At 48.6% G+C, this 24,054-nt stretch overlaps 1 protein-coding gene across 1 annotated transcript; it reads left to right on the top strand.

Annotated features, from left to right (window-relative positions):
• Positions 1 to 1,185: 1,185 nt before the first annotated feature.
• KCNG4 (potassium voltage-gated channel modifier subfamily G member 4) lies at positions 1,186 to 22,739 on the top strand. Its single transcript, XM_048515191.1, has 3 exons — positions 1,186 to 1,255; positions 3,845 to 4,638; positions 20,776 to 22,739. Exons 2-3 carry the CDS (start codon positions 3,895 to 3,897, stop codon positions 21,553 to 21,555), a joined length of 1,524 nt encoding a protein of 507 aa, XP_048371148.1. The 5' UTR covers positions 1,186 to 1,255; positions 3,845 to 3,894; the 3' UTR covers positions 21,556 to 22,739.
• Positions 22,740 to 24,054: the final 1,315 nt, after the last annotated feature.

Below are 24,054 nucleotides of genomic sequence, written 5' to 3'. Positions count from 1 at the left end.
AGGTTCGCCACCACTGCCTGAGTCCCTCGGGAGATTGGCAGGGTGAATGAATGAATGAATGAATGAGACTACTGGTAGTGGCTAAAAGCAGGTGGACCGGGGTCTGGAGAACCGGGTTTGATTCCCCATTCCTCCACCTGAGTGGCAGAGGCGTGTCTGGTGAACCAGATGTGTTTCCGCACTCTTACATTCCTACTGGGTGACCTTGGGCTAGTTACAGTTCTCTCAGAACTCTCTCAGCCCCACCTACCTCACAAGGTGTCTTGTCATGGGGAGAGGAAGGGAAAGAAGCTTGGAAACCACCTTGCATCTCCTTACAGGAAAGAAAGGTGGGATATAAATCCAAACCACCACCACCACCACCTCCTCCTCCTCCTCCTTCCGTTCAGGGGGTGAAGGGGGAGCAGTCGAACTGGAATCGATTTGCCATTGAACATGAGAGGGGTGGGGGGAAGGGAGGAGGGGGGGGTCTCTCTCCTTCCATTCCTGGTTTTCCTGAATGTTTTTCCCCCCCTTGGCAGCCAGAAAGATCGGAGGATGCTGCGGAGAGAGAGAGCCCAAGAGAGAGGGAGAGATAATTCCTAAGCCCTTCCCTTCCTCCGCTGCCGGGACTCGGGACCGGACTGGCAACCCGCAAAAAGAAGCGCAGGCAGGCAGCTGGGCGCTTAGGGAGACCACCCAGGACCCCTTTCCAGCTTTTGGGGGGTCCGGGAGGCACCCAGCCCCTGGAAGCAGATCTCTGGGGCTGCAGAGGGGGAGCCTGCAAACCGCAGCCGGGCAAGCAGGAGGCGACGTCTTCCCGGGCTGCCGCTCCGTTGCGCGCAAAGGGCGCACCAGATGCGCGCCGCGATGGCGCTGCGCTGCGCGGCACTGCGGCTCCTGTCGCGCTTTCTGCGCTTGGCTGGCGGAGCCGGACGGCGTTTGGGGCGGTGAGTAACTTCGGGAAAAGTTGGTCCTGCCACCTGGCCAGTCGGAGGGGAGAGCGGAGGGGCTCTCTGGCCAGGGGGGGTCACCCTGGACCACTTTCCCCCCAGCGTTGCGCACAGGGTTTGGGACTCTGTCCAGGCAGCGCACATGCCTAGGGGAAGGTTCCCACAACCGGAACCCACTGGCCGTTGTGGGTTTTTCCGAGACTGCGGCCATACAGCCCGGAAAACCCACAAAACTGCTTGCAAAGATGCCCGTTCCAAGCCATAATGAGATTTCCTCTCTCCGGAATCATATGCCCGGGTATTATTCCTGCAAGCAATAGAGGGTGAGAGATATTTTTTTCTGGGATCTTTCCCTCAAACAATAGTGCGAGTCTAGGAATGCGGACCTAGCTTATAGGGCTGTGGGGGAGACGAAACGTTTGCATAAAGCCTATTTCTATTGAAAGAAAGGGGTGGTAATGGGAAAGTTTGTCCTACTGGTGTTTGCTTCTCCCAGTGTGTTACTGATCTTTTGCCAGGGGTTTTAGATGGAGTTGCACGATGGCGAATGACTCTGAGGACCCTGAGATGCAAAAAGAGAATGGAAATATTTTAAATTATTATCAATATGAATTAGTATTTAATTATCATTAGGAAACAACATATGGACAGGTTTGAAGGTGACCGTGCCGGTGTTGATCGCCCTGATTTTCGCAAGCTTTCTTGACATTCAAGGTTTTGAAATGCTGGGACTGAGTGCTTTTTGAGCTGCCCTTGAACCCAGGAATGAAAAAAGAAAGGAAAAGATGTGACACGAATCACGTAATTTTGCACATAATATTATTCCGAGACACGTAATTTTTACTCTGGCCGCTTGCTGGTTATTTGAACTTCACTGCTGTGATTTTTTCCCCCTCCAATTAAAAATAATATTTGATGAAGGGGGGGAAATGTGAATTTCTTCTAATAAAAGCAACTGCATTTATATCTTTTTGTCGGAGGAAAAGGACTCTTGCTGGGTCCCAAAACCATCAGTGGGTTAGTTAATCCGAAAGAGACTCTGAGCCACCTGCTTTCCGCATCTCAGCCGGTGAAGTTGATTTGCGGCAGAGTCTGGACAGGCAAAAGAAAGTCCTTTCTCTTCCCTACTGTTGATTTATGGATTTAGCGACTGCAAGATGAAGTGAAGGCTGCCAGCGGGTGATAATTTTAAAAATAATGAAACAGATATGAATTAGACAAATTCGCAAGAGATGGATTTGGCAATGTCCTAGCAGGGACAGCCTGGGCTAGTCTGATCTCCTCAGATCTCAGAAGCTAAGCAGAATCGGCGCTGGCAAACCACCTCAGAACGGCCCTTTCCTTGAAGACCCCACCGAGGGGTTGCCATAAGTCAGATCTGACTTGACAGCAAAAAATAAATAAATCTAGTGATGGCAAACCTCCATATTCAGGGGCAGTATATCTCTGAGTAACATAGCAAAGGGTGATCAGCACCTTTTTTGCCCAGTATCTCTATGAACCCTGACTGCAGACAGAAAGGAGGGCCAGATCGATCTTTGACCTGATCCTAAAGAGAGGCTTGTTTTCTGCTGCCTCAGAGACTAGGACACGGAGTAATGGATTCAAGGTGCAGGAAAGGAGATTCCACCTAAACATTAGGAAGAACTTCCTGACCGTCAGGGTTGTTGGACAGTGGAATTCACTGCCTCAGAGAGTTGTGGAGTCTCGTTCATTGGAGGTTTTTAAACAGAGGCTGGATGAACATATGTCGGGAGTGCTTTGGTTGTGTGTTCCTGCATTGCAGGGGGTTGGGCTTGCAGGCCCTTGGGGTCTCTTCCAACTCTACGATTCTAAAAGACTTTTTAAAATGAAACATTTCAGCCCATTATATAGCAGATCCCCCATAGATGATACTGGGTAATGACTCCAATGCATAAGGAGACACAAAGAAAAACTCAAACTTGTCGTAGAGGATGTGACTTTCTAGAGGCTACCCACTGTTTGCAGAAACGGCTGAGGCAGGCTGTTCAAAAAGGGTTCAGGCATTTGCAGAGGTCTAGATTGATGGGGGTGGGACTGTGGCTTAATGGAATAGCATCAACTTCTCAGGTTCAATCCCCGGAATCTCCAATTAAAAGGACTAGACAACAGGTGATACAATAAACCTCTGCCAGAGATCCAGGAGAGCTGCTGCTAATCTGAGTAGAGCTTAATATACTGATGATTTGGTTCAGTATAAGGCAGTTTCATGTTCCATCCATCCATCCATCCATCCATCCATCCATCCATCCATCCATCCATCCATCCATCCATCCATCCATCCATCCATCCATCCATCCATCCATCCATCCATCCATCCATCCATCCATCCATCCATCCATCCATCCATCCATCCATCCATCCTCTGCCTTTCTTCCCAATGGGGATCCTCCATTTTATGCTCACAACAATCCTTTGAGGGAGGCTAGTCTGAGAGTGTGTGACCTGCCCAATGTCACATGGCAGAGTGGGGATTTGAACCTGGGTTTCCCAGCTCCTAAACCAGTGGTGGCGAACCTATGGGAATTGTAGTCCATGAACATCTGGAGTGCCATAGGGTCACCACCACTGTCCTAAACCGACACTTTAAATACTACACCAGTGCTTAAACATGCGGCCAGGGGGGCGGATTCAGCCTCTTGAGGGGCTTATCAGGCCCATGAGCCCCTCTCGCTCTAATCTGTGCCCTCCAGGCCGTTTTGGGGCCAGCTTCCCTGCAGACCCCCTCCGACCAAGTCAAATGTACATCACATCCGGCCCTCACCACAAATGAGTTTGCCCTTCCTGTTCTATCCCAATGGGGTATTCACATGTGCTCATGTGATGGATGCTTTCATTTGTTGTTAAACAATGTTTACGATTCTTTACATTCATACTGCTATCTTTCCCAGCTAGCTCTGCTCTGATGTTGCTTCTGGATCCCTGTTGACGACCCTCAGCGATGCCTATTCTCTCTGGAGGAAGTGACCTTGACAACAGCTACAATTCCTGCAGTTCCTTGACCCACCTTTTCCCCATCTCCGCGGTTGAGGCGCCCCCAGCCAAAGGGGTCCATTACCAAAGGGCTCGGAGGATTTACCACCCCGATCAGGTCCAGGCGGTCGACCAGAAGAAGGAGGTGGTCATCAACGTTGGTGGCATCAAGTACCTGCTTCCGTGGAGCACCCTGGATGAGTTTCCGTCATCCCGACTGAGCAAGTTAAAGTTCTGCAGCAGCTACGAAGAGATCACCCAGTTGTGTGACGACTATGATGAAGACACCCAAGAGTTCTTCTTCGACCGGAACCCCAGAGCTTTTGGGATGATCGTCAGCTTCCTTGCCGCGGGGAAACTGATGCTCTTTCGAGACACGTGTGCCTTGTCCTTCCTGGAGGAGCTGAGATACTGGGGGATCGAGGAATCCAACCTGGAGAACTGCTGCTTCCGGAAGCTCTTCCAAAAGATCGAGGAGTTTGCAGACGTGTGCAAAGAGGAGGAGATGCACATGGCCACAGATGTGACCTGCGTCTTGGAGGAGGAAACCAGATTCGGACAGTTTATGAGCAAGCTCAGGGATATGGTGGACAACCCCCAGTCAGGCCTTCCGGGGAAGGTCTTTGCCTGTCTGTCCATCCTCTTCGTGGCGACCACGGCAATCAGCCTTTGCGTCAGCACAATGCCAGACCTGCGAGCTGAGGAAGACAGGGTAAGTCCCTGTTCTGTCTCAGTTATGATGGTTGGTAGTTTTACACATTGGTGGAAAGGGGAAACCAGCGTTTCCTGAATGAATTATTTTTTCAAAAAAACCCTCTGATGGATCAGTTCATTGGTTCCCCTCCACGTTTCCCTCAGTGGTTGAGCAGCTGCCCCAAAAGCAGAAGCATACCAGGTATAAATGGTGCCCAGAGACAAATTGTCTCCAGGACGCCCCCAGGCTTTACCCCTGATGTCCCCAGGCTCCACCCCCACTGCCCTTGACCCCGCCCATGTCACCATGGACATGGGCAAGGTCTAGGGTGCCGAGCTCCCCACCCCACTCCCCCTGGCAGCTGGGCTTCCAGCCGGCAGCCTGCAGTCTCTTCTGACCTCCCCTCCAGGCAGGCCAGAACAGACTGCAGTCCCGGACTCAGAGACCTTCTTTTATAAGCACTGAGGCCAGGGGGTGGGGCTTGGGAAGCAGGAAGGGGTGGGACTTCCTGCTCCCCAAGCCCCACCCCCGGCCTTAGTGCTTATAAAAGAAGGAAGGGAGGGGGCAGTCCAGGGTGGGGTTGAGGGTGCTTGGAGGCAGCAGTAGGACTTCCTGATCACATGGGGGGCTGATTTTGTGCCCCCCACGTGACCAGAAGAGTGGCGCCTGGGGACAAGGGGTACCCCTTGTCCCTAGGCAGATACGCCACTGCCCAGAAGTTTCATTCTAGGTACAAAGAGACAAAACCTGACGTGGTGTCCAAACAACAGAGGCATCCCACTTCTGAAAAGGAAGTCCCATTCAGTACTCAGTAGCTAGTAGCCATTGATGGGCAGTAGATACAAAACTCACAAAAGCATGTGCTTCTTCACACCGCACGTAGTTAACTTGTGGAACTCACTGACACAAGATGTAATGGTAGTTTACAAAGTTTTTTAAAAATGGACCAAACCACTTCCGGGAGCCAGAAAGATCCATTCTGTCAGGCAACTGGAAAATGTAGATCTGCGTGGAACTATGTGCTGAGGGTGGCTGCAGAATCAGAAAAAGTCAACTCTATGGGCACTACGCTAAGAAAATGATGCAGATCTATTGTGTGTTTGTGTGTGAACAGCCGACTTACGGAGGCCTCTTAATAGGGTTTTCAAGGCAAGGGGTGGGTTGCCATTGCCCGCCTCCGCATAGCAACCCTTCACTTCCCAGGTGGCCTCCCACCCCAGTGCTAACCAGGGCCGACCCTGCTACACTTCCACGATTGGAAATGGGGCTAGGCTGGGCCTCCCAACTCAGTGCAGACCACCTAGGCAAATTATAGTGGCGGTAAGAAAGGAGCAGAGAATCATAGCAGCAGTGGCGTAGTGGTTAAGAGCTGGTATTCTCTAATCTGGAGGAACCGGGTTTGATTCCCAGCTCTGCCGCCTGAGCTGTGGAGACTTATCTGGGGAATTCAGATTAGCCTGTGCACTCCAACACATGCCAGCTGGGTGACCTTGGGCTAGTCGCAGTTCTTTGGAGCTCTCGCAGCCCCACCTACCTCACAGGGTGTTTGTTGTGAGGGGGGGAAGGGAAAGAAGTTTGTAAGCCCCTTTGAGTCTCCTATAGGAGAGAAAGGGGGAATATAAATCCAACTCTTCTTCTTCTTCTTCTTCTTCTTCTTCTTCACTGCAAGAAAGGATGGGAGGGTTAGATTTATTCTTGCGCTAAGAAGGGGGCTAATTTGAAAAGAAGGTTGCTGGCAAACAAAGCTTGGTGGAAGAGTAAGGTTTTTTCATTCAAATGAGCTGGCGATGAAGGGAAACCTTATTCCTAGGTCTACTGCCCCCACCATTCCCATTCTGGAATGCCGATCAGAATCTATCTGTCCCCCCCCTTCCTCCAACAATCAGTCCCCCCAAGACCCCAAATTGTAGGGAAAGGGCTCTCAAACCTCCTTTGGCCTTCAACACTGTTCCTGTTCTGCATGTTAAGTCCTGTCTGGATCCTGTAAATTTGCTGCAAAGTGTAATTGCATTTTTTTTTTAAAAAAAATCCATTTCAAAAAATACCAGTTCTTTGTAAACACACTTGTTTTGATACAACAGTCTCCAAAGAGATAAAAACAAAATATAACCCGGGGCTTATTTATTTATTTTTGCCTGCAGTTGTTTTACCATTACGTTAATCCCCTTTAAATCCACCCGTGCTCGGTAAAGGTTTCCAGAGAGCACTTTCTTTTGCTTTCCATTACAAAAAAAAACCGTGTGCTTTATTCAAAGGCAGTGGCTGGTCCCTGCATAGAAAAAACATCAGCTACCTTAAAATTGCAAAACTATGTGTGTTCAATAGAGAACAAGTCCCCTAAGACCCTGCTTATGAGTGCATAGGCTGTTCATTTTTGTACATATTTCATATTTACTTGGAAATCAGTCTCTGCATCTTTACTCAGAAGTAAGTGCAGCGGTGCTCTCTGGCCCCTTCTGCACCTGCAGAATAATGCACTTTCAATCCACTTTCAATGCACTTTGCAGCTGGATTTCACTGTGCGGAGTAGCAAAATTCACTGGCAAACAATTGTGAAAGTGGATTGAAAGTGCATTATTCTGCAGGTGCGGAAGGGGCCTGAGAGTTTCTTCCTAATGGAAGCATTTTGGAGAACTGCTTTTATGGTCCAGCAGTTCGTTCATATTCATATAGGGGGAAATTAACGTAGCAATGTTTAAATCCCCTCCCTGGCAGAACTCGCAGTAATTGATTCATTTCATCGTTGGCATCATTTGCTCTTAGCAGGGGAGGCCTTCTCTTTCTGTCTGCGGCTTTCCAAACCGATTTAACTGTTGTGATTTAAAAGAATTCGTGCTTTATTTTCTCACTTTTTTAAAAGACCAAATTGCCATATGCTAATAAACTTATTAGCAAGATGCCAGTTGTTTCAGATCTCTAAATCTGTTCTGCTCAGCATTTACTAAAGTAACTTCACACGTAAGGGGGAAATAGATAGACTTCCATGCAGGATCCATACAAAAGGATGCAAAAATATGTGCCAAAGGCACAGAATTTGGAAATCAAGTTATCACTCCAACACAATCCGACACGGTGCGCTTTGAATTCATTGTTCCCGAGTAACTGACATCCTTGGTTCTCTGCTTAAAGTTATCAGCACATTTTAGAACTTTTACTTTTCACAAGGATTATCGACTGATCAAAGGCATGCAGGGTCCGCTTCTTGGCAGCTAACAACTTCTTGACCTGCAGAAACTGGAAAGGTAGAAATATTATATGGTGATAAGGGGGAATTAGCTAGTTGCTGTCAAAGGCATGGCAACTGGAACTGGTTCAGAAGTTGGTATCCGACAGCTTTGTCTGTAAGGTACGGCAGGAAACTGGTGTAAAACCACTTGCAGTGGTTGCCGGTTGAATTCTGGATCAGGGTCAGTGTTTTCATATTGACTCTTAAGCTGTCTGGGACATTCATATGTTTGGGACAGCATCTCCCAGAGAGGCAACGTGGTATAGTGGTTCTGCTCTGCTTTTAATGACTGCTCCTGGCTTTCCAAATAGATTGAATTATTGGTTTCCTGATGTCTGTACTGCCTTGCAGAGTCTATAGCAGTGGTGGCGAACCTATGGCACAGGTGCCAGAGGTGGCACTCAGAGCCCTCTCTGTGGGCACGCACAGAGTGCCCCCCCCACATCTAGGCTGGCCTGGGTCACTGGGCTCGATTATTGGCATCAAAACTAAGAACTAGTTTTGGGGAAGCAGTGTAAAGTGCTGTTAAACCCCACTGATTTTCATGAGAACTAAAGCGTGATCCTTTACCTGGGAGTAAGCTTGGTTGCTGGCAATGGGGCTTGCTTCTGAGTAAACCCTCCTAGGGTCATGATTCACCAGTTGGAAGAGTTGCACAGTTGCTTCAAAGCAAAGCCACCGACCACCACCAAGCTTACTCCTGAGTAACGCATGCCTCAGAGCCAATCGGTTTTTCTAAATAAGACCTCAGTATTCTGGTTAAATTGCTGTGTTGGCACTTTGTGATAAATAAGTGGGTTTTGGGTTGCAATTTGGGCACTTGGGCTTGAAAAGGTTCGCCATCACTGGTCTATAGTATGGAATTGTTTGGTTTTCATTATCGTGTGAAAACCACTTCCTAAGCCTTCGGAGCTGAGAGCAGGGGATAGAAATTCTGCACTCTCTTATTTGGGAGTTTCGTAGAACTAAGGGAGAACGTAGAACTTTACTACTTCTGAGTAAACCTGCAGAGGCTTGAGCGGCACATGATCTTCAGTTTGCATCTCCAAGGTGGTGGAAAAGTCAGGCAGAAAGTAATTCGCTAGCCACAAAATTAAACCCACCCCATGCTTATCTGACTTCAAGAAATCCCAAGTAAAACCACACGCAGGTTTGTTGATTTCATTTATAACCGAGCAGATCCATGAAATCGTATAGTCATTGCATGGCCTCAGACCATTGGACCGTGAAGCATATTTACTGGGAAGTAAAACTCTCTGAGCCCAATTAGGGAACCTGGATAGTCGGTTTGTGGCAGACGGTTGCACCACTTTGTAGTTTTTAAAATGATATTCACCCTTTTGGTAGTTAAAAAACAAAAAAAGCCCGGGCAAGCGGCCGTGAAACAAAAGAAAGAAGGCATATTTCCTTCATCGATCAAATTCCGTATATATATTTCTTTTTTACGACGCAATGCAACCATTTCCACATTCTATCGAACCGTGGGAGGTGAGAAAGCAAGAAAGCTGTGTCTGTCTGATTGCCCAAATGATAAGTCATTCAGAGAGTTGCTGGATACAATCCCACTGAAGTTTGGCAATTTGCAGAGAAATTCAGTGAGGACGTGCAGCGGAAGGCTGGCATCCAAGGAAATAATTTCCTATTGTATTCAGCCTGCTTTGGTTCTTCTGACTGCAGTTCTATTTTTTTTAAAAAAAGAAACCCCAAACAAAGCAGCACATTTGCCCTGAAACAGCTCTGGAAATTTACAAAGTCTTCTATATGCAATTGTAACTTGCGGGGGAGAGCAAATGGAAGATATGTCACTGCACCAGTTTTGTGTAGAAAAGCTCACAACTCATGCTGACTGTGCTCAAGGTCATATTTTGGAGTCTCCCTTGCCCAAGTACCATAAATCACCTGCTCCTCCAGCAAAGCCCATAATCAGGAGTTTTTTAAAAAAACATTCGCAGATCAAATTACTCCAGACAGCAACTGCCTACAACCCAGCCTTTATTTTATGGAACTCACCACCACAAGATTTGGTGATAATCACCAGTTCAGATTCGACAGTGAGATTCAACAAATTCATAGGCACATTGACTAGAGCAGTGGTGGCAAACCTATGGCACGGGTGCCAGAGGTGGCAATCTGAGCCCTCTCTGTGGGCACGCACAGAGTCGCCCCCCCCCCCCCACATCTAGGCTGGCTTGGGCCGCTGGGGTCGATTATTAGCATTGAACCTAAGACCTAGTTTTGGGGAAGCGGTGTAGGTAACCCTATTAAGCGCTATTAAACCCCACTGATTTTCATGTGAAGAACTAAAGCGTGATCCTTTACCAGGGAGTAAGCTCGGTTGCTGGCAATGGGGCTTGCTTCTGAGTAAACCCTCCTATGGTCGTGATTCACCTGTTGGAAGAGTTGCACGGTTGCTTCAAAGCAAACCCACCGACTACCACCAAGCTTACTCCCGAGTAACGCGCACCTTGGAGCCAACCGTTTTTTCTAAACTAAAACCTCAGTATTCAGGTTAAATTGCCGTGTTGGCACTTTGCAATAAATAAGTGGGTTTTGGGTTGCAATTTGGGCACTCGATCTCGAAAAGGTTCACCATCACTGGACTAGAGCCTCCATGCTTAGAGGGAGTATATCAGCCGCTGGGACAAACAGTGCTGCTGTTTCATTCATGCCCTTATGGGGTTTCCAAGGGATTCTTGCCATCCTGTGTAGTAAACGGGATGCTGGATTAGATGGACTTCAGATCTGACCCAGCGTGGCTGGTCTGATTTTCAGAAAAAAAGCGAATTTTAGTAATGCTAAAATTTGGCTTGTTGTGTACACCTAAATACCCTTTCTGGAAAGTAAGCCCCATTAAAAAGCAGTGCTTATCAGGGGCCTACCGCCAGGAGGACATATGGGGTCAAATGTCCCCAGACTGTGGCCATTTAGTCACGTGGGGGGCGGGAAATCGCCCCCTACACCCCTCCTCCTTCCCCCCAGGTCCATACACTGACTTCAAGACCTGGTGCAAAAAAAGTTGTTTAATCGTAGTGGGGGAGGGGGGTGGACGCCCATTCAGATTTTGCACTGGGCTACATTTTCCCTATACATGCTTAGGCTATTTATTGCTTAGGTTTTTCCAGATGCCTGCTTAGGACCTCTCTCGTACTTGGTCTCGAAATTCGCCAGAATGCGAGCAAGCGTCTAACGTCTGTTCAGTGTATGTCATGCCTTACTAGAACACATACAGAGAAATATTAATGCGTGTTATCTTCAGGTGTCCACCCAATTATTTATGTTTTTGACAAGTTAATTACATGCCTGCTGATTATCCAAATGTGCACATCGCGCACTGCAAAACATGCTATCCTATTTGCCCAGAAGGGAGAATTTTACCAGGTTCATATCCTAGTAGAGAATCATTTAACCCTTGTTCACTTCACTAGTTAACTAGAACTAGCGTGGCCTCAGTTTTTACTCCTATTTATTCATTTAGATTATTATTTTTAAAACGTGCACTGCCTTGCCAGTGTGGACTTATGCTTCAGTTAAACATGGGCAAAAATCCAATATAAAGTGATTGTACATGCGGGGTTTCTTTGTGGTGTTTCCTGAATGCCCAGAAATATAAATTGTGTCTGGGTAAAATAAGGTGACCAGGTGGTCACCTTTGTGAACTCGGACGGGCGGGTAGGTGGGCAGGACAGGGCGGGAAACGGGAGCGCCCCAGAAGGCTGTTCTCCTGCGGCTGCGCACGCAGGAGGCTGCCACACTGCCTTGCGCCCCAGAAGGCAGTGCGGCAGCCTTCCAAAAATCGGGACACTTGAAAAAACCAGCGGGACATGGGACAAATTGTTTTAAGGTGGGACTGTCCTGCCCAAAGCGGGAAGTCTGGTCAGCCTAGGTTAAAACAATGCTGGCTATTACGAGGCCATCGTGTGCGTACGATTAGTTGACTTTTTGTAGTTTTTTCCAGATAAACTTTCACATGGTTAATGTGGTGGGGGGTGGGAGGGAGGGTGCAGAGACAGATGGGCAAAGGAAAGAAAAAGCCACAACAAACTGAACAGGCCCAGTGCTCTGAAACATTTAGAAATGTTCTAAACAACATTTGGGAGGACTCCTAACGCATCTGCTGTGCTTCAGAAACAAGATCGGGCGGTATATAAATTGAAAAAATAAATAAATAAAATAAAATAAAGATCAGTAACTGAGAATTCGAACATCCAAGGTGGGGAACTCAGAAAGAAGGGGGAGAACTTTTGAAGCATCCCTGGCAGAAATTGGCCACGATCCGTTTGCGAACACAAGCCTGACTCAGAGAGTTGCGTTGATCCAGAGCAAAATCCCAAAGCAGAGTCATGCAATAACGTTTACTAAAACCGACTGGAATAATGCCCCAAAGCGGTGTTCACGTGATCACTTTCTCCAGAACACTTAATCAGGATGAATGTTAAATGTCTGTGGAGGTGGGGAATGATCTTAAGATCTCTTGTAGGAATCCAGCGTAGAATGCTAAGCAGGTTTGTAAAGATAAAATACTGCACAGAGACGCTGTCAAGTAGTCCCTTTGGGCTTCTGGGCAGCAGTAAAAATGGAAGCCGGCAGATTGAAAATCAAACGTCTGTCTATCCTGAGCCAAGCACCGTAACCTGCTTGCGTTATGGCTCATTGGCTCACAAAATGCTCTTGTCAATGGTCGATAGGGATGCAGCAGTAAATGCTTTGCATTCTGGGATTTTTTACAACAACCTGGCAAGGTAGGTAAAGTAGGACGTTATTCTTACCCCCGCCCCAAATACTACAGGAGAGTTAAAAAGGCTAGCTAGTGGTAGAGGCAATTTGGACCACAGATATCTTGATTCATGACACTGTTGGTTACAGTGAAGAAAAGGAAGAAGAGTTTGGATTTATATCCCCCCTTTCTCTCCTGTAAGGAGACTCAAAGGGGCTTACAATCTCCTTTCCCTCCCTCCCCCCCTCCCACAACAAACACCCTGTGAGGTAGGTGGGGCTGAGAGAACTCCAAAGAACTGTGACTAGCCCAAAGTCACCCAGCTGGCATGTGTTCGAGTTCACAAGCTAACCTGGTTCACCAGATAAGCCTCCACAGCTCAAGAGGCAGAGCAAACCCAGTTCTCCAGATTAGAGTGCACCTGCTCTTAACCACTACACCCCACTGGCTCCCATAGAGATGCCAGGCTCCAGATAGAACCTAGGGATCCCCTGAACTTATGGCTCATCTACAAACTTCATGGATCAGTTGCCCTGGAAAAAATGGATATTTTGGATGGAGGACTCTTTGGCGTTGTGCCCCACTGGGGTCCCGATCCTCCTCTGACTCCATCCCCAAATCTCCAGGGGTTTCCTGGATCTAGCAGCCCTCCCACCAACCCCACTGGTACCCAGGAGAGACCTGCCTACCCTACATTGCCTTCACAGACAGGTCTGCTCAGAATTTTACTCAGGTCTATACAGTTGGACTTATTCCAAGGTGACCAGACGTCCTGCTTTTGGCAGGACACAGTCCCATTTTAAACGCAATTGTCGTCCCAGCGTCCGGCAGGTTTTTTTTTTACTGTCCTACAGTTTGGAAGAGCTGCCACACTGCCTTCATGGGGCGAAACACTTTCTCCCGCCTCTGGCGACTGGGGCGGGAAACAAGGGAGTACCCCAGAAAGCAGCCCGAGAGCCTCTTGAAACTACCCTCAGCACCTCTGTAACCACATGGTGGAGCGCACTGCCTGCGGAAGCTGCCCGGTTTCCCGCCCTGTCACGGGACAGGGAGACAGGCGAGGCGCCCCAGAAGGCAGTCGGGCAGCCTCCTCAAGCGGCTGTTGCATCTGCCTTCTAAGGCGAGCTGCGCTCAATTCTACCTATGCAGGAAGCGAGGAAAATCGGGGAGAGCCCCAAAAGGCAGTGTGCTCCTGCGGCCGCGCCTGCCCGCCCGCCCACCCTGGTCCCGGTTTTAAAAGGTGACAATCTGGTCACTTTAACTTATTAATTAGAAAGTGTTCTGAGGCTGCAGGCTGAGCCATCACTTCTTCGTCAAGCTGGCTGTTTGTGCTTCAAAAGAAACACGGGCAGGAACTGGACATTTCACGAAATAAGAGCATTTTGCCTTCTCTGTCACTAGATTTATTTCTGGCTCTTTGTAGGCGGGGTGGTGGTGGGGGTGGTGAACTAAGCAAACAATCCCCAGTAATGTTTTTAATAGTGCCACCTGTGCAGCCCTGAATCATGCCCGCCTTGGAGACATTAAAAGAGCAATCGGATTCCCTGAGTGTTTGGGGCAGAGATGGGCATTAATTTGTTGAGCTGATCAGCGTGTGACTCAGTGTGGACAAGGCTTTAGTAACTCAGGCGTGCTCTTCCCGGGCATTTTCACCCAATATATTGGGACTGGCCAAATATTAAGGGCGTTTTTAAACAGGGAAAAATAACTGCAAACACTAAACTCCAAGGAGCTCTCCAAAGTTTTTAATAGTGAGGGGCCGGTGGAACGGGATTCTGCATTCGATGAGATATTTTGCAAGGGTGAGATTCTGCTTAGCTTCTGAGATCTCACCACATCGGGCTGTTTCTTGCCAACTTTCCTCCCTAAAGTTAGCACCAGCATGGCACTAATTCTGAATGTATTATATTTAAATCCCCTCCTTAGAAGTCAAGGCTGTCTCGTACCTAGGTCTTCCAGGTGGTTTCCCTCTGTAGGGACCACCCATCTCAGTACCTACTTAGCTTCAACAAGGATGCAGCACCAGTCATCTGCCTTCAGAAGATGCTTTGCGCCTTCAGCTACAGATGGCTAAGCCTTCCGAACTGAGCCTCCTCATGCAGTCACCCCCGAGAAACATGTTGGCTGGTGTCATTCCAAATCAGTCCTAGCCAGAATTTCAGAATTTAACAGCAATAACAAAAATCTTGGAAATTCTGAAAAAGTCACCTAAAACAGATTGTTTCAGAGGACAGCCATGTTGGTCAGATACAAGTAGGATGTCAGGAGGGCCTCCCGGCATCAAAGGGGTTTCTGTTCTCTGGGCTAGTCACAGCTTCTCGGAGCTCTCTCAGCCCCACGTACCTCACAGGGTGTTTGTTGTGAGGGGGGAAGGGCAAGGAGATTGTAAGTCCCTTTGAGTCTCCTGCAGGAGAGAAAGGGGGGATATAAATCCAAACTCTTCTTCTCTTCTTCTTCATGGCAATGGATCTTACTTTACTTTCTGCTTCCCACTGGCTCTATGCTTTGTAAACTGTAGTGATTTAAGGGGCACCCAAGCACCAAGTATCAGCTTTGCACTCCTGTTCTGTGTTACTCTACTTTGATATCTTGGAATGAAGGGAAAAGGGGGGGGCATTGGGGCATAAAAAGGTGTTGTTTGAAGACAGTTCTCAGAACTGGCTTTCTTGTGGCTATGCCGATGTCTGTCAATAAAGGCTTCTAACTGAAATCACCGCGTTCAATATTGGTTGCAGATCCAGGTCTTGACATAGGAATGGAGATATCTGAGTTCTTATTTCTCATTCGCCTCCCACCTTCTGACCAGGTTATCAGGACTCACCAGGGATTCCAGCTCCAGGTTGGGATACCCCTGGTGGAGTTTGAGGAGGGTGGAGTTTGAGGAGAGGAGGGGACTCATTGGGGTATAATGCTATAGAGTCCACTTTCCAAAGCAGTCATTTTTTTCAGGGTAGCTGATCTCTGTTACCTAGAGATCAGTTGTAATAGTGGGAGATCCCCAGCCACCGCTGATCTTATGTTGAGAAGACCTGCTACGTCTAGATCTTCCAGTAGAGCAGGAGCCCCAGTCTTTTTGAGCCAGTGTGGTATAGTGTTTAAGAGCAGATAGATTCTAATCTGGAGAACGGGGTTTGATTCCCCACTCCTCCGCCTGAGTGGCAGAGGTTTATCTGGTGAACCAGATGTGTTTCTGCACTTCTGCATTCCTGCTTGGGCTAGTCACAGTTCTCTCTGAACTCTCTCAGCCTCACCTACCTCACAAGGTGTCTGTTGTGGGGAGAGGAAGGGAAAGGAGCTTGTAGGCCACTTGGAGTCTCCTTACAGGAGAGAAAGGTGGAATATAAATCCTCCTCCTCCTCTTCTTCTTCCTCTTCTAGCTATAGAATCTACTATAGGATAGAAGCTAATTGTTGGCTTTAAATAGTCATGAGACTTCAAGTTCATGAACACTGATGGCCCTGCCAGATGTCCCCCGAAAGCTCTGTGATAAATCTTGAATTTTATTTAAAAGCAGCTGTGGAGAGTCAAATCAGGACAATCCCAAATGGTCAGGGTGTGGCTCCTTTCCTTGACTGTGGCATTTCTGCTTTCTACCGCCCCTGCAAATGCTGTAGGCATAATGAAACGGGTGCACAGTATGGGTACCTGCATGCCTGCTTTCCATTGTGGGTTGTTGTGCCTTTGCAAAAGAGAAGAGATGTGGACTGGGAAATATAATTTGGGGGCCAGGCAACCCCAATATGAATCAGGCCTCCCCATTGCTATGTTTATACCCAAAACCAAATGTGAGATATGATCTATCCCTGTAATAGCTACTTTAAGGCCCCTTTCACACATGCAGAATCATGCGTTTTCAGTCCAGTTTCAATGCACTTTGCAGTTGTGCGGAATAGCAAAATCCACTTCCAAACAACTATGAAAGTGGATTGAAAGTGCATTATTCTGCATGAGCGGAAGGGGCCTTTGTCTTACTCTATCCCTCCCTTTTTGTCCTCCCCCCTGCCTTCTCCTCCCCTTTCCCTTGAGTGGACTTGAATGCCCTGGGTGGATTTTGTGCTACATTTGATGCAGTTATTGGATTATATCCCTGGTTAAGGGAACAGAACAGAGAATGGTGCAGCATTTGCCTTTGTGCATTTCTATTTTTAACTGTCCATTGAGTAATTCAAGTCCTTTGAACTATTACTGAATTTTTAACTACGATTGTACTGATCTGTAATTATACATTGATGGGTTATACGCAGCCATGAGCCCGGCCTTTGGCTGGGGTAAGGTAGGGTAGAAATCAAACAAAAGTAAAGTAATAAACATTGACCTTTTAATCAGTGTGGCCCCTTCCGCACACGCAAAATAATGCGTTTTCAAACCACTTTCACAACTGTTTGCAAGTGGATTTTGCCATTCCACACAGCTTCAAAGAGCACTGAAAGCAGTTTCAAAGTGCATTATTCTGCATGTGTGGAATGAGCCCGTGTTAGCTGTTTCTCTGTGAAGGTAAAACCCAACCACCTCACTATCCGTATCAGTTCCCCAGGAGTAAAAAGCAACTTTGGAAGGTGGATTTTACGGTGCCGCAGCACTGCAGAGTTGCCCCTGCTCCCCAAACTCCACCTTGCCCAGGGTCTGCCTCAAATCTCCCAAAATTTCCCACACTGGAGTGGCCCACCCTAGTTAACGCCTCTTCAACTCCATGCTGTGCTTTCCTTGGAGGAAGCAGCAGCAATCAGTTCTTGCCTGTCCGATGACACTGCTTCACAAATGTCAGCTAAACCTTCTCGACGTTCTGGAAGGAGGCCTTGCAGTTTGCAAACCTTCTCTCCAATGCCGCTCAGATCCATTCTTCAAAGCCGTGCAGGATTACCTTTGGGGGGAAGGGTCAGCGCCATGGCTTGGAGGGCCATAAATAAGCTCGAGGACCAAAGCACCCCTTGGGGGGACGTAACTCTCCCCCTCCGAGTTCTCACCTGACATGGAGCTGATTTAACAGGAGCAGGGGGGAATTATGGGGAACGCAGCGATGATGCAGGAAAAGGATGACTCAGCAAGGCCTGCGGAAGAAATGCAGCTGTGAGATTCAGCTGCTGCAGGAGGAGCTCCGAGGCTGAGTGGCCGGTGGAGGAGGCAGGAAGCAACTGCTCAGAATCTACTTTTAGTTGCGAAATAATATCAGAGAGAGAAGGGGGCCCCTGAGCATGTCGCGGCATAGCTGGGGAGCGGGGGGCCCCAGGCACCACTCCCTATGGCAGTGGTTCTCAACCTGTGGGTCGGGACCCCCTTGGGGGTCGAACGACCCTTTCGCAGGGGTCGCCTAAGACTCTCTGCATCAGTGTTCTCCATCTGTAAAATGGATAAATGTTAGGGCTGGGGGTCACCACAACCTGAGGAACTGTATTAAAGGGTCGCAGCATTAGGAAGGGTGAGAACCACTGTCCTATGGTCATGTGCAGGGCACATTGCAGGGCCAATTGTGCCCCAGTGGTCAACTGCACCCCTGCCCTGAACTCTACAGAGAGGTCAGTGCGGGGGGAGGCAGTTGCGAGGGGGCAGAGCACAGCTGTGGGGGGGGGGCAGAGCCCCAGGTGCCGTTTTATCTGTCATCCGGAGATCAGTAGTAATTCTGTGAGATCCCCAGGCCCTGCTATTTATGGCTACCAATCTTGATCCTCTTTGATCTGAGATTGCAAATGCCTTAACAGTCCAGGTGCTCAGGAGCAGCAGCAGCAGAAGGCCATCACTTTCACATCCTGCACGTGAGCTCCCAAAGGCACCTGGTGGGCCACTGCGAGTAGCAGAGAGCTGGACTAGATGGACTCTGGTCTGATCCAGCTGGCTTGTTCTTATGTTCTTATGTTCTTATGCTTGGACATTGGCAATGCTAACTCTGAGGCCCCTTCTGCACACGCAAAATAATGCGTTTTCAAACCACTTTCACAACTGTTTGCAAGTGGATTTTGCCATTCCGCACAGCTTCAAAGAGCACTGAAAGCAGTTTCAAAGTGCATTATTCTGCATGTGCGGAATGAGCCAAAATCAACTTGTCCTTTGGCCCTGGACAACATCCAGACATCAACACCAGCTTTTTAACAGTTGTGACTTTCTGCAAAGAATTCAGGGACCCGTACTTTGGCGAGGACGCTGGGGAGTCTTCTCAGAGCTCTCTGCCCCCTCCCCTCAGAACTCCATGTTCCAAGGTCCCCCAAGGGACTGCCCTGAGCGTAGGGTAGGTAACAAACAGACATTTCTTTATCTTGTGATTCATCCTCCTACCAGCCATCTGGCTCATGATTCTCCTTCTGGGAAAAAAAAACTCTCAGAAAATGACAACAGAGATAATGCCCCTTTTGTGACAGGTTGCCAAGTCAGCATCCTTTCTTATCACTGTGATATCAGCTGTTTCATAGGGAGAGTTACATTTCTCCCATAAAACCTTGAGACGCACAGTGAAATATCAGTCAGTGGCAAAGGAATGGCTAAGAGGGGATCCATGATTGGCGTCTTTAGTATGAGAAAAATATGACCGTGTGGCTACACCGGCATGGTGTAGTGGTTAAGAGCAGGGGCATTCTAACCTGGAGAACCAGGTTTGATCCCCCACTCTGCCACTTGAGCTGTGGAGGCTTATCTGGTGAACCAGATTAGCTTGAGCACTCCAAGACACGCTAGCTGGGTGACCTTGGGCTAGTCACAGTTCTTCGGAGCTCTCACAGCCCCACCCACTTCACAGGGTGTTTGTTGTGGTGGGGGGGGGGCAGAAGGGAAAGGAGTTTGTAAGCCCTTTTGAGTCTCCTTGCAGGAGAGAAAGGGGGGATATCAATCCAAACTCTTCTTCTTTCTGGCACACAATTGAACAGCCCTGGTGGTATGAAGTAAGAATGATGACACAGTGAGAAGGACAATTTCAGTTAATGAGTTTAATGTGGAATCTGGGGAACTGTGGGGTTTGCTGGAACTTTATCAGGGGATTCCTCAAGGAGAGCATCCTGAATATCCCATTTTGGCCCAACCCCATCAAAGTTTGGGTTCCAAACAGCTTTGGCCACAGTTGGTACTTGGATGGGAGACCACCGAGGAACACAAGGGTTGCCATGCAACAGAATGCAATGGAAGAAGTTTGGATTAGTACCCCACCTTTCTCTCCTATGAGGAGACTCAAGGCGCCTTTCCCTTCCTCTCCCCACAACAGACACCTTGTGAGGTAGGTGGGGCTGAGAGAGTTCAGAAAGAACTGTGCCTAGTCCTAGGTCACCCAGTAAAAATGTAGGAATGGTGAACCAGATAAGAGTTTGCCACTCATGTGAAGGAGTGGGGAATCAAACCTCGTTCTCCAGATTAGAGGCCACCTACTCTTAACCACTACATCAGGGGTAGGGAACCTGCGGCTCGAGAGCCGCATGCGGCTCTTCTGCCCTTACACTGTGGCTCTACGAGCCGAGCCGCTGGCCCCATCCTTGCCCACCATGCAGGCAGCAGGGCAGGCGCGCCAACTGCCCACGGTCGGCTGGGCCGCGCCGCAGGCTTCCCCTCTCGCCTGCCCCATTGGAGCGGGGTGGGCGCTTTCCCGGCGGCCAGTGAGGCCGAGCCGCTGGCTTCATCCTTGCCCACCCTGCAGGCAGCAGGGCGGGCGCATTCATGCGCTTCTCAGAATGAGCGAAGTAAAAGGTTTTAAAAACCCTATATATGTCTTTATTTTAAATGTCAAAAATTGTTTGCGGCTCCAAGTGTTTTCTTTTCCCGTGGAAAATGGGTCCAAATGGCTCTTTGAGTGTTAAAGGTTCCCTACCCCTGCACTACATCACACTGTCTCTCTGCCCCTGGGGAAAAGGGCTGCTTTGAAGCATGGACTTTATGGCTTTGTGCCCCACTGAGACCCCTGTCCTTCCTGAGTTCCATCCCTGGACCTCCAAGAGTTTCCCAACTTGGGTCTGGCAACACTAACCCCCCACCCCACTGCCTGTGGCCTGGGGGGGGGGGACCTATCCACCCAACTAGAAACCTTCCAGTAGTCTTGTCTGCTTGTATGAGAATTTATCATTCATTTAAGGCCATGCTGAGTTAATGCCAATTCGTTATTTTTCAAAGGTCAGCAAACAGTGTTCTCCTGGTGGGGCCCTTGGAAAAAACCCTCCATTCAGCATTCTCTGATAAAGGTTCAGGCTCTTGCTTCTGCTGTAGTGCTTGACTCATTCATCCAGCTTTCTTTCTTTTCTGCCCGCAGGGCGAGTGTTCCCAGAAGTGCTATTACATATTCATCATCGAGACCGTCTGCGTGGCTTGGTTCTCGCTCGAGTTCTGCCTCCGATTCATCCAGGCAAAGAGCAAGTGTCAGTTTTTCAAAGGCCCCCTGAACATTATTGACTTCTTGGCCATCTTCCCTTATTATGCTTCCTTGGTCATTCTGGACGACGAACCCGCAGAAGACGGCAACGACAAGCCGAGCGGAAACTCGTACATAGAGAAGGTGGGTTTGGTGCTACGGGTCTTACGTGCCTTGAGGATACTGTACGTTATGCGCCTTGCGAGGCATTCCTTGGGCTTGCAGACGCTGGGCCTCACAGTTCGGCGATGCACGCGGGAATTCGGCCTGCTCTTGCTGTTCTTGTGTGTGGCCGTCACTCTTTTTTCCCCCCTGGTCTACCTTGCGGAAAACGAATCCGGGAAAGTCTTGGAATTTACAAGCATCCCTGCCTCCTATTGGTGGGCTATCATCTCCATGACAACCGTGGGGTACGGGGACATGGTACCCAGGAGCGTTCCAGGCCAAATGGTAGCTCTCAGTAGCATCCTCAGTGGGATTCTAATTATGGCTTTCCCAGCCACCTCGATATTCCACACCTTCTCTCACTCTTACTCAGAGCTGCGACGGGAGCACGAGCGGCTGCAGTCCCGGATATCGAGGATGAAAAATGCCAACCAGTCCGTCGAAAGCGACACCCTCAACGAGAGCGAAAGCTTCATTTTGGAAACAACCCTGTCTCCTATCAAGCACATTTCTTAAAGATAACAATAGCCTTGTCACACGATACGCTTACTTAAAATTACAAAGTCTGCCTACTGCAATGCACCAAGCAAAAAGACCCTCCGAGGCCTGCGTTCCAACCATTTGCAATGCAATTGCTTCCGCTGCGAAAAAAAAATGTGACGTCGGTCTGGGAGAACCCACCGCTTGGTCCGTATTGCTCAGAAGACACAGATGTTTGGACGACTTTGGCGGGAGGGTTCTGGATACAAAGCGGGAGGGGATCTAGCGAACTCTGCTGTCGGACAGATTCTTGGTGGAAGTCTGGCACACTGGGGCCAGCCAAGCGGTGGACTTAGGGACAGAGGTGGCTCAGGTTCTCTTTCCTTTAATCAGGTGTAGGGATGAGACAATGACACAGAATTGTGAAGGCTACAAGATTGCCTTCAAACAGGAAATGAGGTCACGAGAGTTTGTATGGGAAAGCACAAATGCATAGGTATGTGTCGTCAAGTTGTGACTGACTTTTGGCTACCCCAGCGTAGGGGTTTTCAAGGCAGGTGAGAAGGAGAGGGGGTTTATCATTGCCTTCCTCTGCAGAGCCTTCCTTGGTGGTCTCCCATCCGAGTACTGACCCTGCTTAGCTTCGGAGAGCCAACAAGAGTGGGCTATACCATGCTGCCTTCCCCTCCATAGCACAACTATGCATAGTTAAAGGGAACATGATTTCATGTTAATGGGGAGGGGGAAAATTTATAATAAGGATAAGTTACAGCCCGGTGATCACCAAGCGTCTCAGGTTCCACTCCCCACGACTCTAGGTAGAACGTCTCATGTAGCAGCTGACTGGAATGAAAGATCCCTGGAGAGTTGCTGCCGGTCAGAGCAAGCAATACTGAATCTGGTGGGTTTTCCGGGCTGTGTGGCCATGGTCTGGTGGACCTTGTTCCTAACCCACCAGAACCAGTTGAATCCGGTGGTGAAAGCCTTTGACAATACAAGCAATACTGAGTTAGTCTGACCAGTGATCTGATGCTACAAATGGCAGCTTCATATGCTCCAAAGGAAGTTAATGGTTTTAACAGGGGAGGAGCCATGCTTCAATTGTAGAAGATCACAGATAGTAAATACTGGGAAAGATGGCCAGCGTGGTGTAGTGGTAAAGAGCAGGTGGATTCTAATCTGGAGGACCGGGTTTGATTCCCCACTCCTCCACCTGAGTGGCAGAGGCTTATCTGGTAAACCAGATGTGTTTCCGCACTCCTACATTTCTGCTTGGTGACCTTGGGCTAGTCACAGTTCTCTCTGAACTCTCTCAGCCCCACCTACCTCACAAGGTGTCTGCTGTGGGGAGAGGAAGGGAAAGGAGTTTGTAGCCCACTTTGAGTCTCCTTACAGGACAGAAGGGTGAAGTATAAATCCAAAACTTTTTTTCATCTGCTTGAGATGCTGGAAGCTGCAGCAAATGAGTCTCCAGGAAGGAGTGAGATATGCCAAGGATTTGCAGATACCTGCAGATTTTTCGGGATACCGAATATACCCAAAATATATAATAAGGTATTTTCAGATATGTTTTTGGCTCGGGTATATCCGAACGCACGCCCCTAGTTAGCGAGCTTGGTAGACAGCATCGTGTAGCTGCAGAAGTTGAATAAGTTCCAGTACGCAACTTATCTGCTAGGTACAATTTGTTCAGCACGGCAGCCTGCCAATACAGTGAGAAAAATTCGTACCCTCCTTACAAAGTTCTTTCATCCAGGGGATGGAAAACAGCTTTGATATAATGGATGCAAGATACATATGATACAGAGGCTGTTCTAGTTAAGAGCCCGTTCCGCAGATCTTCTATCTCAGAGGTAGCGAACCTTTGGCACTCCAGATGTTATGGACTACAATTCCCATCAGCCCCTGCCTACCTGGGCCAATTGGCCATGCTGGCAGGGGCTGATGGGAATTGTAGTCCATAACATCTGGAGTGCCAAAGGTTCGCCACCACGGTTCTATCTGATAGGGAAGCTGAATTGAGGGGTGGTCAAAGTCTCAGAAATCTGAAAAGAGCATTTAGGTTGTACAGTTTCCAAAGCCTTCTGCCCCAGCTGGCGGCCAGTGTTGGATGTCCTGGATCCAAGTTCCGCTGTTATTGTACAAGTGTCCTGTGCAATACTGATGAAAGTCACCTGGCCAAAGCATTTGGCAGGCTGAACCTTTCCTTTTCCACCAACATTTTGCATCATGTTGATGAGACAAAATAAATGCCCACCTAGTTCCTACTTTGGAGAAACGGGATTGCTTTTGCCGGCTTCAGCTGAGCGTTGTCTTTTGAGTTTCCATTAAGCCTTCAGATACCCTTTGCATTTCAGAGCGTTGGAATAGGCTCATCTAGGCCTTCTTATATATCTTTCTGGCTGCTGATCAAAATGCTCCATGCATCAAGCATATCAAAGAGTTCTCAATGCAGATCTGCCAAAGCCAAAGGCAGAAAGGCATCATGCGCAGAAGCTTTTAAACCCAATCAGTAACTCTATGAGAATTACCTGG

Source organism: Sphaerodactylus townsendi, linkage group LG14, assembly GCF_021028975.2.
Source record: "Sphaerodactylus townsendi isolate TG3544 linkage group LG14, MPM_Stown_v2.3, whole genome shotgun sequence".
Classification (NCBI taxonomy): domain Eukaryota; kingdom Metazoa; phylum Chordata; class Lepidosauria; order Squamata; family Sphaerodactylidae; genus Sphaerodactylus; species Sphaerodactylus townsendi.
Note: the sequence above shows the minus strand (reverse complement) of the source record. Positions and strands in the feature narration are given on the sequence as shown.